The 12956-nt window shown below is 32.8% G+C and overlaps 3 protein-coding genes across 4 annotated transcripts in view; 2 read left to right on the forward strand and 1 right to left on the reverse strand.

Annotated features, from left to right (window-relative positions):
- LOC108909725 (early endosome antigen 1) overlaps positions 1 to 397 on the forward strand; it is a gene marked incomplete at its 5' end in the record, with an annotated part of 33515 nt that extends 33118 nt beyond the window's left edge. The window contains 1 exon segment of the mRNA XM_023454930.1: positions 47 to 397. Within this exon segment, the coding sequence (XP_023310698.1) occupies positions 47 to 184 (138 nt within the window).
- A 1823-nt stretch (positions 398 to 2220) lies between these two features.
- On the forward strand, positions 2221 to 3448 carry LOC108909717 (WD repeat domain-containing protein 83-like). The gene is made up of 4 exons (XM_018714125.1): positions 2221 to 2356; positions 2418 to 2888; positions 2941 to 3049; positions 3106 to 3448. The coding sequence occupies exons 1-4, from the start codon at positions 2290 to 2292 to the stop codon at positions 3377 to 3379; spliced, it is 921 nt and encodes a 306-aa protein (XP_018569641.1). The 5' UTR covers positions 2221 to 2289; the 3' UTR covers positions 3380 to 3448.
- Positions 3449 to 5459: 2011 nt separating this feature from the next.
- On the reverse strand, positions 5460 to 10857 carry LOC108909719 (iroquois-class homeodomain protein irx-3). Of its 2 annotated transcripts, none has more exons than XM_018714128.1 (4): positions 10764 to 10857; positions 10318 to 10393; positions 8068 to 8227; positions 5460 to 6574 (listed from the first exon to the last, which is right to left on the reverse strand). In XM_018714128.1, the coding sequence occupies exons 2-4, from the start codon at positions 10386 to 10388 to the stop codon at positions 5900 to 5902; spliced, it is 906 nt and encodes a 301-aa protein (XP_018569644.1). In that variant the 5' UTR covers positions 10389 to 10393; positions 10764 to 10857; the 3' UTR covers positions 5460 to 5899. The 2 variants fall into 2 exon arrangements, with proteins under 2 accessions (XP_018569644.1, XP_018569643.1); XM_018714127.1 differs by having other exon boundaries at positions 8068 to 8251.
- Positions 10858 to 12956: the final 2099 nt, after the last annotated feature.

Here is a 12956-nt window from a genome sequence, read left to right on the forward strand (position 1 = left end):
GGATGCCTACTGTCTTTTTTAACTACTCACTTAATATTTGCTGCAGAACGATTCCGAAGAGGAAGAAGAAGACTGGGTTAGCAAGGTAGAGAATCTGGCCGCCCAAGTTCGAAAGACCAACAAGATGTGGAAGAACAAAATGGGACAGTCGGACTACGGGGTGTCTAGAGACACCAAGAAGTAAATTTAAATTTTTCGTGCCAAGCATTTATTGTGGGTATTATTAGGACGCCTATTTTTTTTAACGGTATTAGTGTGTTAGGAATTATTTACGTAATAATAAGTAGATATTAATCGTGTGATATCTGCCGTTTGACGGTGTACTAAATTTTTGTTTTTTTTACAATGTAAATGAATATACACTTTTTATATAATCAATAAATGATCTCGAATTAGACATCCATTTTTATTTCTAATCAGTTTTTATGAATAAATTAACGATTCTGCGTTTCTCTATAAATTTATAATTTTATAAGCTATGATTAACCTGTAAGCAGCATAGTTACAGAATCGTAAATTATAGAATTGTGGAACCATCCCTGTGACGATGCAAATGAACTACTGCAACTTCACTGAAGTTACGATTGTTGACCTTAACCTAAAAATTACTTCGTGCATCTACATTGTTTTTTTTAATATATTTAATGATACGAGATATATCAATTAGACAGAATATAGATTTCTTATTTCTATAAATCATAAAAATATAAACCTTATTGGTAAGTCTGCCGCTCAATTTATTTTTATAGTAGTTGTGACTAGATCAAGAGAGAGACATATTCTTTGTCAGTGTCACATGTCACATTTATAGTTAAAATCATTCAGCAAAGAGAATAGACATAAGTTGCAACATGAAATAGGATTTAACAAGTGTTTATATCTCGNCTACGCATTTATTATGAATTTTACGCTTTTTTTTTTAAGGGAAATTCAGTGCCAGAACTTGCCCCCGTGCCAGCGACCGTGCACGAGGATGGTGACGCCTTGTCTCAAATCTAATTCTCCACCGCCAATGTGTCAGTCTCCCTGGAGTCTGGGATCTCAAGGTACTGCTTCAGTGCACGACATCCACAGCCCCTCGAGAAGTCCCTATCCCGACGAAAATACCGACTGGTACTCGCCCACATTTCGGGTAAGTTTAAAAAAATGGATGCCTACTGTCTTTTTTAACTACTCACTTAATATTTGCTGCAGAACGATTCCGAAGAGGAAGAAGAAGACTGGGTTAGCAAGGTAGAGAATCTGGCCGCCCAAGTTCGAAAGACCAACAAGATGTGGAAGAACAAAATGGGACAGTCGGACTACGGGGTGTCTAGAGACACCAAGAAGTAAATTTAAATTTTTCGTGCCAAGCATTTATTGTGGGTATTATTAGGACGCCTATTTTTTTTAACGGTATTAGTGTGTTAGGAATTATTTACGTAATAATAAGTAGATATTAATCGTGTGATATCTGCCGTTTGACGGTGTACTAAATTTTTGTTTTTTTTACAATGTAAATGAATATACACTTTTTATATAATCAATAAATGATCTCGAATTAGACATCCATTTTTATTTCTAATCAGTTTTTATGAATAAATTAACGATTCTGCGTTTCTCTATAAATTTATAATTTTATAAGCTATGATTAACCTGTAAGCAGCATAGTTACAGAATCGTAAATTATAGAATTGTGGAACCATCCCTGTGACGATGCAAATGAACTACTGCAACTTCACTGAAGTTACGATTGTTGACCTTAACCTAAAAATTACTTCGTGCATCTACATTGTTTTTTTTAATATATTTAATGATACGAGATATATCAATTAGACAGAATATAGATTTCTTATTTCTATAAATCATAAAAATATAAACCTTATTGGTAAGTCTGCCGCTCAATTTATTTTTATAGTAGTTGTGACTAGATCAAGAGAGAGACATATTCTTTGTCAGTGTCACATGTCACATTTATAGTTAAAATCATTCAGCAAAGAGAATAGACATAAGTTGCAACATGAAATAGGATTTAACAAGTGTTTATATCTCGGATATTACGAAATAACCTTCAACACATGGTCTAGTAGCTCTAGTAGCTTTATATTGCTTTTCGTAAATTAAAAAATTCCCTTTTCAAATATATAAATTTGTCGGAATTAGTTCAAGTTTTACTTTTCAGTGTTGGTACCTCCTGACAAAACAATTTATGTTGGTTATCGTTTCCAGTAGTTCAAATTTACAAAGAAGTTAATCAATTTGTGGTTAGGATTAGATAATTTAAAAAGCCAATAATTAATCTGAAAACAAATGGATTTGAAATGTTTGAACACTATAGACTGTAATCAAGGAGCTGTTCGAGCAGTCAGATTCAACGGTAAGGTTATGTTTACAAACAAACCAATGCAACATAATAAAACAAACTAAACATATTTCAGTGGACGGATCGTACTGTCTCACGTGCAGCTCTGACAAAAAACTGAAGTTGTGGAATCCCTACCGAAGCCTTTTACTTAAAACTTATGGAGGTCATGGAAACGAAGTACTAGACGCCTGTGGTTCATGCGACAGTAGCCAGATAGTGTCTTGTTCCTCAGATAAATCTGTTATCGTGTGGGATGTAACTACAGGACAACCTCTGCGAAGACTTAGGGGACATGCCGCCACCGTCACTTGTGTTAGATACAATGAGGAGTCCACGGTGGTGGTGTCTGGCAGTTTAGACAATACGGTGATGTGTTGGGATATTAAATCAAGGCAACAGACTCCGATACAAACTCTAAAAGATGCCAAAGACTGTGTAACCTCAGTTCAAGTGACGGACCATGAAATTTTAACGGGATCAGTGGATTGTTCCGTAAGGAGGTACGATTTACGGAATGGAAGTTGTGAAACGGATTTCGTCGGAGGTACACATTTATTTTTTTAAAGGAAACGTGTAACAGTTAATTTATCTTTTAGCTGCGATAACTTGTGTTAGTTTTTCGCACGACGGACAATGTGTATTGGTTAGTTCTGCGGATAATACAGTCAGATTGTTTGACAAAACCTCAGGGGAATTACTGGGAGAGTATGTTATGGACATTTTTTTTGACAGACAAAAGTAATAAGTTTTACTATTTCTAGGTATACGGGGCACAAAACAGATGACGTTAATATTGAAAGTTCCATAATAACTAACGATAATTTTGTATTGTCTGGATCGGTTACTGGGGATTTGTGGTGCTGGGACCTGGTTAACCCAGAGAAGGTTAATAAAATGTTGCATACACCCGGAAAGGTGTTGAATTCGCTTAGTGTTCACCCGAAAAAGGATATTTTGCTGACGTCTTGCGTGGGCACTGTAAAGTTATGGGGGCAGCATTCAGATTCGGCGGAAGACGTATCTGAAGAAACATGAAATGGAAAACTATCGCTCTGTCTGTGATGTGTTGTATTTTATTATTAAAAATAAATTTTCGTCACGTTCTGAATGATTATAGATTTGCAGGTATTTTAAAATGATAAGAAGGAGAATAAAGTTTATACGATTGACCCAAAAAGTGATTTATTTTATTATTTAAGGGAACGGACGTTAACAAAAATCAGATTATAACCTAAACAAGATATAACAAAAACTCTCAATGTTAGCATATCAAACTCAATATTAAATATAACATTCTGAAAAAATAATGTTAGTAAAAAATCACAGTATCTTTTTGATTTTTGGAAATATTTATAATCACTTCTATTTACACTGCGTTTTACCTTTTATAGAGCCACCCTTGTATCGCTCTTGTTTGAAAATCAAATATTTTCACATTTTATCAAGAAATTTGAATGAAATATCTTTAAAAGTGCTCGAGATGCAGGCACACCTATCTTTTCGTTTACTTTTGAGTGATCATTAACTTAAAAACTATTAAAGTTAGATAAGCCATTTTTATGTTCTTTTTTTCAATTTTAGAGTAAAAAAACACTAATTTTAACAGCTTCTCAATTAAAGGTTATATTAAAGTAAAAAAATTTGGTAAATGTTTGAGTACCCATGCTTTGAACTAATTTTTAAATAAAAAAAATTGCGAATTTATTTTTTAAAAGCCCATCCTATTTTTTATTTTAGAACTGGACGCCTAAAATAAAATTTGGTTATATCAGAATAATCGCTTTACAGTAAATTATTCCATACCTAAATGTCAAAACGTTTAAATTTAATATAACCAATATGCAAGGGTGTCTCCATGAAAAGTGAAACACAGTTTTGCATTTGTAAAAAAACCGTTTCACATTTTTTTACATGAATTAAGCTTTAAAAACAGGAAGTGATTTATTTATTTTTTATCTTGTTCAAATTTATCAGCTTTCTGAACAAGAGCCATTTTTGGAATTTATTGAGCATTTGAAAAATGAGCAAATTTTAATGAATAAATATCTTAAAATAGTATATTAATTTCTAAAACACTATTCTAAAAATGAATTTTAATTCAAAATTGAACTAAAGCTGCCATTTATTACATAGAGGCGTATATAACAAAGGAAAACGCCTTCATTTAAAATAAAAACCCTACCACTTCATCAAGTTTTTTCAAATCATAACAAAAAGAAAACATCCAACGTTGCAGCTTTTGCATTGCTACGGTTTTGAGAATGGAATATATCCTACATGGATGATTTCATCTGACATTAAACACTACATATTCTTTAAAGAATTCTATCATTTGTAAAAATATTTTTAGTCATACATGAGCAGTAATTTATTTTTGGTGATTTATAAATAGAATAAAAATTCGCATGTTTTTCACGCCTCATAAGAAATTATGTCATCTTAATGGGTTTAAAAGTACCAGTGACTTCAGTTACAGTTACAACAAATATACAGGGACATATTAAATCATTTTGTATAATCAGGGCCGTAATTCTTAGGCCTACTTCATTACATACCCTGACTTGACCAGTAAACGTACAAAATATAGAAACTTTTTGTAAACATTTGTAAAAAAAAATTCACCTACCTACAAACAGGGGCAAATTAAGAGTACATACTGCAATTTCAAATTTCTAAGTGTACGTATTTGGCTGCCTCTGGACACTTGTATTGTATTGTGGTATTCATAAAATTGGCCAGTCATATTCACAAATAAAATTCGTTAAATTAAAAACAAAAACAAATTAAAAACTAAGCGGTCACAATTCAACTGAAACAATTGAAAACCTAACTACACCACCTGCCGCCTACAGCAAATTATGAACTACTTTTTTAATAATTGGACCTCAGAAATAATGTGGCCAGACTGACAAAAAATTCTGCCAACCTTCAACAAATTATAGTTTTTAAAATGGCTGTCTCTCTATGCAATTGGAAATCATTCAAATTAGTTTAAATAATAGTGAAATTTAATTGTAACAAACTGACATTAAAAGTCATATGTGTACAAGAATTAGAAGAGGACAGAAGATAATTTTCTTGAAAATTTTTACTACTAACACTTGGAACAGAACAAACACAAAAGGTAAGTGAAGTGATGCAGAATAGTGTATAATTTTTAATTTCACGTCTTTAACACTATAATAATCGTCTGCTAAATCGTAGCATCCGTCACAGCTAACGTGATATAACTGATTATCTCACTATTTATTCTTGACAGAATTTATGCTATAAAAAATATGTTTTTGAAAATTTTGCATATTGCTTACTAACCTGCAGATACATGTTATTGGAACTAAAAAAAAGTAATGAAGACATATTGATATAATAAATAAGTAGGTACCTGATTGCCTAAATTTATATACACAGAGCTAAACATTGTTTTAAAAAATGTTTCATTGTGAAACTGGTAGAATAGATTCACAGAAAGCTTCTCCTTCATCTGCGTTTTATTCCTAAAAGTTCTAAGAATGTTCGTCGTCATTTCCCTAAGATACCCTGTGCGTTGCATATGCTTTATAATTGTTTGTAATTCCTAGAATTCGCGAGAGTGGTAAGCGCCTCGGCTGCGTCAAGTTCTTCCCTGCCATGAATCAGAAGCATGCTGTTAGCTGTATCCACAGTCTTCTTGCACTTCTTCTTGCTCGACCTCGAAAACGTCCAATCTATATAGTTGTTCTCACTAGGTTTGAAATTAGCCGCGCTTTCCAACCACTTCGAGATCATGGAAGGCTTGTTGGCATCGCCTGTTTCGTCCACGCGGTACTCGGGCTTCTGGCAGTCTCTCAGGTACTTCTCCATGATGTGGTTCTTGTATTTATTGGCCGTTTGTGCGAACGGATTCGCTTCGGGGTCCGTCTCCGTGGTGGAACTGACGTAGTAGCACTGATTCTGGACGTCCGAGTTGTTGTTGTTGAAGCACTTTTTGTCGGGGTACGTGTAGCTGTGGTCTGCCGACGCGCTGGTCGATTTTTTTTTGTCAATGGAAATACGGTCGTTTATTTCGTCGTCGAAGTTGGAATATGTGTCTGGTTCCTCCCAGATGCTGTCATCGGAGCAGATGCTGAAGTGCTCCACGTTGCCTTGCACTTGGTTGTTGTAGGTTTTGATGAGGTCGCCCCAGGTCTTCTGCTGGGGTTCCTTGCCCGCGTTTTTGAGCTTTCTGCGCCAGTTGGCGAACCAGTTGCACACCTGGGAGAAACGGAGAAAAAACAAGATATTTAAAATAAAATGGCAGTGGAAAATTGTTTTACAATTATTACACAGGTCAACATTTTATCTAGGCTTGTGCACGGGAATCGAAGGTGGTATCCCAAGATTTTTTGGGTCGCTGATTACGATGAGCGGGTCGGTTAGACTCCATCACGTTAAGTTCAAGGTTATTTGAAGGTCAGACGGTCAAAAAACCTTCAAAAAATCTGAAAAAATTCATGGACATGTTTTTGAGGTCGCTGAATCCGAATCCTGTGTTTATTTTTACTTTGCATACATCCTAGAGGTCATTCAAGGTCATCTCATGGTCATTCGAGGGGTTTTTGAGACAAAAATGCCAAGTACCATCCGAAAAATCTAATAAAATTGATACGTATGTTTTCGAGGACCCTGAATCTGAATCTGAGGTCAGTCGACTACAATTGTGCCACAGAACTAGAATATCTGCCTTGAGATGATCTTGAATGACCTCGAGGATGCATTCAAAGTAAAAATAAACATCGGATTCGGATTCAGCGACCTCAGAAACATGTCCATAAATTTTTTCAGATTTTTGGACGGTTTTTTGACCATTTCACCTTCAAATGACCTTGAAATGAGGTTCACTGATCTCAGATTCAGATTCAGGGTTCTCGAAACATACGTATGAATTTTTTCAGATTCTTCGAAAGGTACTTGGCATTTTTGTCTCAAAAACTCCTCAAATTACCTTAAGATGATCTTGAATGACCTCGAGGATGCATGCAAAGTAAAAAATAAACACCGAATTCGGATTCAGCGACCTCAAAAACATGTCCATGAATTTTTTCAGATTTTTAGATTTTTTGGCCGTTTGACCTTCAAATGACCTTGAACTTGACATGATGGAGCCGCTCATCGTAATCAGCGACCCCAAAAATCCTAGAATACCATCTTCGATTCCCGTGCACATGCCTAGATAAAATGTTGACCTGTGTTATTTTATGATTCTATGAAATTTTCATCAAAGCGGTCAAGCAATTGTAACCAAAAAGGCTTAATTTCTTTTGTGGTGTCATAACACAACTTTTTGATATATTCTGACATCACTCATTCAAAGTACAATACAGTCCTCAATAGATGTAAAAGAAGTGAATAGTCATCTGCATATAAAATAACATTAGTTTATTAGATTATGAGAAAAATCATTAACGAATATGTTGAATAGTAGCGGGCTAAAAACTGAACCCTGAGGTACTCCAGAAGTAGCAACAGTTTAAAGACTTAAATAACTGTCAAACATTGTGGAATATACTTAAATCAGCACTTTTCAATATATAAGTAACTGAATATTATCAGAATTTGCCAAGATATTAGAACTATAGTCTTCAATATTGTCTGACCAATTTGCTGATGCTAGGAAATCTGGTCAATTTCTTTTATTGGGTCAAAAAATGGATAAATTTATTTTCGAAAGCAAAATATTTTATAAATTTCTCAGAATGTCGACCTACCTGTATATACGTCAAGCCCGTTTGCACAGCCAGCATTTTCTTCTCTTCCCGATTGGGATATGGATTTTCTCTTCTTCTCACGAGCCAGTCCTTTAGGAACCTTTTGATTTCAGGAGTAAATAGTCTTTTCGGCGGCCTTTTGTCTTCTCCATAGGTTCTCCTGTTCATAATTTTCTTATTAGATCTATTGCGATAGAACCCAAACGCAACGCAAAAGCAAAAAGATTGAAAGTCAGAAAAAAGTTGTCTCTGAAGAAGTGTTAATGTTCTTCTTAGAAAAGTACAATGAATTGTGAAAATATGTTTATCTTTTCTGTAATTTAAATAAACCAAGATAGTTAAAGTGATTTCATACCACAGAACATCAGTATTCATCAAAAAGTGCCTATATTAAATAATAATTTAAAAACCAAAAAAAAATTCACTTTTTTGCAGTTTGTATTGTTTAAAAAAAATGTTCACGACTTTGCTGGGGAAATCACTTGGGTTTTCATTTACCAAATATTTTTCAAAACAGTGCATAATCTAAGGGTTAGTTCTAACCGAAAAGGCAGTTCTTAAAAAAAAAAGTTATTTCTTAAAGTTAAAAAGGGCAGTCGCAAAATTTGACTATTAGAAGTAGACCTCCTTTCTTATTTGTTTATATAAAAAAGTGCTTGTCTGTTATTTGCACAAATCGAATTTTTCGGGCGCTTTCTTTGAGCTAGTATAGGGCGATTGATTTTGGGTAGTTTTTAAAATTCTTTAGATTATCCCCTGTTTCAAAAGGTAATACATGAAATTTGCTGTAATATATAAGTGTGCCAAAAATCTCTATTGGTTCTCCTTGTACGAATCAAGTAACTTTGAATTTTTTTGCATTTTCAATTGTTTGGGTAGTATTAACAATACATATAATTGCCTTTTTAGAATATGGCGGTTTTGTTTGCATTTGTATAATTATGTTTTATGTTCGTAAATTCTTTATGAATATAATTACTAGGTACTATATATTATCTATATTAGTGAAGTATTTTTCAAATTTCCTTAAAACAAAGAGTTAGATAGAGTTACTATCTATCTTGTATGTAAACGCATTTCTTTAAATATTGTGACTCATAGACCCACAAAACAGAAAAGAATATACTCCTTCCTAACAGGTCATAATTCTTTATCTCTTTAAAACCTATTTAGAACAAAGTCTGTGTACATATATACTTCACTATGGTATCAATCAAAATATGACTAGCTATTTAAAGCCTAATCACAGTGGTACCAATCCAACCACTCATATACATGTTAACTAAGTAAATGAAAATAACTAACAAAATAATAAAACTTTATCATCCTTTGAATCTCAAATTTCGAACCTATATCGAACTTGTTTTCTTATTTTTGGCCAGAGAATTACCTGTACAATTTTGTTGATGGAATATTTCAATATCATTTACATCCAAATAATCTAAATTTCCATTACTGACTTGAAAAAAAAAACCATGGCCATGTAAAAATAAAGGAATACCCATATACAGTGTGGCCATTTAAAACCAGGTCACTTCTAAATTTCATTTGGCAGCACAAGTCTAATGATTTTTTTTAATAGTATTTCCTTTATCTTCAGGCATTTCCAATGAATATAATGAATAATTAGTACAAGTACATCTAGAAGGCAACTATTTATAAACAAAATAATTCAAATCATGTTTTAATGAGCCACGCTGTATGTCTCGTGAATATGTGTATTTTTTTAAATTTGTAGAATATGTATTTGTACCCCTTATTATAATCGCAGCTAACTTCTCTTTATTCTAACTCAAGGGGGAGGGGTCGGTGTACTATAGCTCATACATAAAAGAAAAGAAAACTCAAAGACGGAAGTTGCAGCAATTTTCGATGAGTTGTGCAAAACCCACATACTTATAAATAATGTTTACATGTACCATAAACAATATTCTCAAACTCCTGTTTGAAAACATTGCTCTTTTTAAAAATTAGTGCCGTGACGAAAGCGAATTTTGTAAAATTGAACGTTTTCCAAGACTGAAATAGTCGTTTTGCCAAAAACTTTTAACAGAGTTTTGAAACCGAAATCGTACGGAATGCAATGAAAATTTTCACACGCTGTAGACGCAATAACAACGTCCTTTCGGATCCCAAACCTCCACACACCAATTCATTACCTAATATAACTGTTAGTTTCACTTAGCAATCCACACAATTAGTATTATTAAAAGGTGTTGCAGCAAAAACATGGCTCTCCAAAATCCTAACCTGCTGTATCGCTTATTTCTTACAGGCCGTCTGGACCTCTCGCGATTGCCTTCCCCCGTTCTTGTGTCCATCTTTTCTGATTAAAAATACACAAATGTCACTTTATACCTTTACAAAAGTTTGTATAAAAATAGATTTTGCGTTGGATAACAGTCAAAAACAAGATGGTGGCTGTCGTGTTAACATCGCTTGTAAGCGTCGTTTTCTCAAAATGCACCGGTCCTCCTGCCCTTACCACCGACTTTTCAATTAGTTTGAAGACAAACAAACGAGAGTGACGCGAAAAAAACTTCTTACGGACCCGCGATTGGTAGGTTTATTTAAAACAAGCCCACATATTTCCTTCTGATTCACGAAAACATGAGTTCACTCTTTGTATTCTGGTGTTTGCACTTTTTTCTTTAATTTCTGCACAAATATTCAGACTGAAAGGATGAAACACTTACCTAGGTGACGTGGTTGGTGATATTCGGGCGATATTCCTTAATTAATATTATTGTTACCGTACGTAAACACTGTAATAGATTGTGAGAAACTGAACTTACACAATCTGGGGACATCTAAATGCTGTTTTATTTTCAGATCTTTCAGTCTCCCGCGTCGTGTTTTTATAATTTGTTCTCTATTTTATTTCAGTGTAGATACATGATGCGTCTGCGGACATCATCGGCGACGCAACGAGGCTGGCGAAATATTTAAAAAATATAAGAATTTTTATATTTTGCAATGCATCGTATATTTTGTATGCGAAATTGACATGCAATTTGTAGGAATACTATTTAAAAAATTAGACGCGTACATTGTTGATGATATATTAAATTTTAAATTGCACAAATAACATATCAATTCAAAACTTAAGTAAAAAAAACATGGCTTTATGTATCAAGCGCATCGCAAAACTCTTTGTGATTGTCATTCTATTTAATGTACAGGGTTAGTCACTATAATCTGACAACTTATTCTGAGTTTATTATGGATATTACAAAAAAGTTTTTAATACAAAAGTTTTAGCTTTTTTTTATGAATTTTTATAATATAGTATTAGAAAAAACAATTGAATAATGGAAAACACTAAATTAAAGATTTTTTTTTAATGCAACACCCTATATATCAGTATTAGTGCATACTTAGCTTCGTTAAATTTTTCTCTTTTCAAAATATATAATATGTTACTGTTTGATTCAGGACTTTTCGACATATTTCAGTTTAAAACTATTTTTGAAAAACAGGAGGAACCGATTGACTTGAAATTTTGACTGAATGTGGGGAATGCCTCAAGGAACAAAACTTATATAGTGCCGAAGTGTGCTTTTGCCCTGGGGGTGGTTCCCACTCCTTCTTGGGGGTGGAAATTTTTACGCCCAAAATAACGTTAAATAACGCCAAAACCATAAATATTAAGAAGAAAACTTTTTGAACCTTTTTTGAAAAACCTTTAATATGAGCTGTTTTAAAAGTCTTTAGAATCAAAATTAACGAAAATATGATCGAAATCACATCATAGTCTCATTTTTTTTAAGAAAAAAAAATATAAACAAATCAGTGCCTTTGGCGACAGAATTAAAATTAAATGCAATCCATTTACAGATTTCTTCATTTATGTTCTAAGAATATGTTCTGGGTCTTTGGCTCACTTACAAAGCATGATTTCGAAAAAGAACTTAATTTTTGAAATTGTAAATTTTTCAAATTTTTGAAGAAACTTCGATTTTTACGCTGTAATTTAAAAATTAAAGGATGTACGAAAAAAATACAAGAGTAAAAAAAATTAGCTTTATTTTTGCTGAAGATTTTGCTTTATATTTTTATTCCTCTAAAATTAATATTAACCCAGATATCGTCATTTTAAGTTATCATATGAATGAGAGAACCACAATTTTCGAGCCCTTTAAACCATTCAAACTTAAAAATGAAGAGCTTAAAAAATATCAACTCAACAGTTAACGTACCCCTTACAATTTCCTGCAAAATGAGCATTTGTGCGATTAAAAATCTTAAAAAGTAAGAAAGTTATCGTCAAGAAAATAAACACGTGTATAGGTGATAAATTTAGGTCAAACAAGAATTTTGAAGCATTTAGATCTTTTTTGTAGGTACATACGTATTTAGTATGTGTATATTCGAATAAACCAGTACTATACTATATTATAACTACTATATTATAATAAGGGAATAAATGTTTATTTAATACGAATGCACATTTAAAATGTTTCTACTCTTTCAGTAATATTTTTTTCATTTTATTTTCGAAAGAACGGGTATTTTTTCAAGGTTTGAAAAGTTGCAATTGATAAAAAAGATTTTTAATCAAGAAATCAATTTTAATTTGATAAAAATGTATGATTAAAACGTTTTCAATTTGAAAATTTTTTTTTTATTTTATTTTCATCCAATGGGGTGGTTTTCAAAGGTTTTTCCGGGTTGAAAATTTGGGATACATTAAGTTTCATAAAATAAAAAAGATATGATTACATAAAATGCTTAAATTTGTATTTTTAATTTTTTTTCCAATAAGGGGTGATTTTCACCCCTTCAGAACAAAAAGCACACCTAGCGCATATATAAGTTTTGAAGTGAAGTGGGGGGTAAGATGAGCCTAATTCTAAATTTTGAGAAAAATCGATGCAGTTATAAAAAAT

The sequence above is a fragment of the Anoplophora glabripennis genome, unplaced genomic scaffold (genome assembly GCF_000390285.2).
Source record: "Anoplophora glabripennis isolate ALB-LARVAE unplaced genomic scaffold, Agla_2.0 scaffold395, whole genome shotgun sequence".
Taxonomy (NCBI): domain Eukaryota; kingdom Metazoa; phylum Arthropoda; class Insecta; order Coleoptera; family Cerambycidae; genus Anoplophora; species Anoplophora glabripennis.

What these genes read in the sequence shown, in the direction of transcription:
- LOC108909717 (XM_018714125.1), top strand. Translation starts at nt 2,290, where the DNA reads ATGGATTTGAAATGTTTGAACACTATAGACTGTAATCAAGGAGCTGTT. An exon ending in TCGAGCAGTCAGATTCAACG is followed by an intron (nt 2,357 to 2,417) that starts GTAAGGTTATGT and finishes AACATATTTCAG; the next exon opens with TGGACGGATCGTACTGTCTC. An exon ending in TGAAACGGATTTCGTCGGAG is followed by an intron (nt 2,889 to 2,940) that starts GTACACATTTAT and finishes TTTATCTTTTAG; the next exon opens with CTGCGATAACTTGTGTTAGT.
- LOC108909719 (XM_018714127.1), bottom strand. Translation starts at nt 10,388, where the DNA reads ATGGACACAAGAACGGGGGAAGGCAATCGCGAGAGGTCCAGACGGCCT. An exon ending in AGAAATAAGCGATACAGCAG is followed by an intron (nt 8,252 to 10,317) that starts GTTAGGATTTTG and finishes CTATCGCAATAG; the next exon opens with ATCTAATAAGAAAATTATGA. An exon ending in CGGGCTTGACGTATATACAG is followed by an intron (nt 6,575 to 8,067) that starts GTAGGTCGACAT and finishes CGTTTCTCCCAG; the next exon opens with GTGTGCAACTGGTTCGCCAA.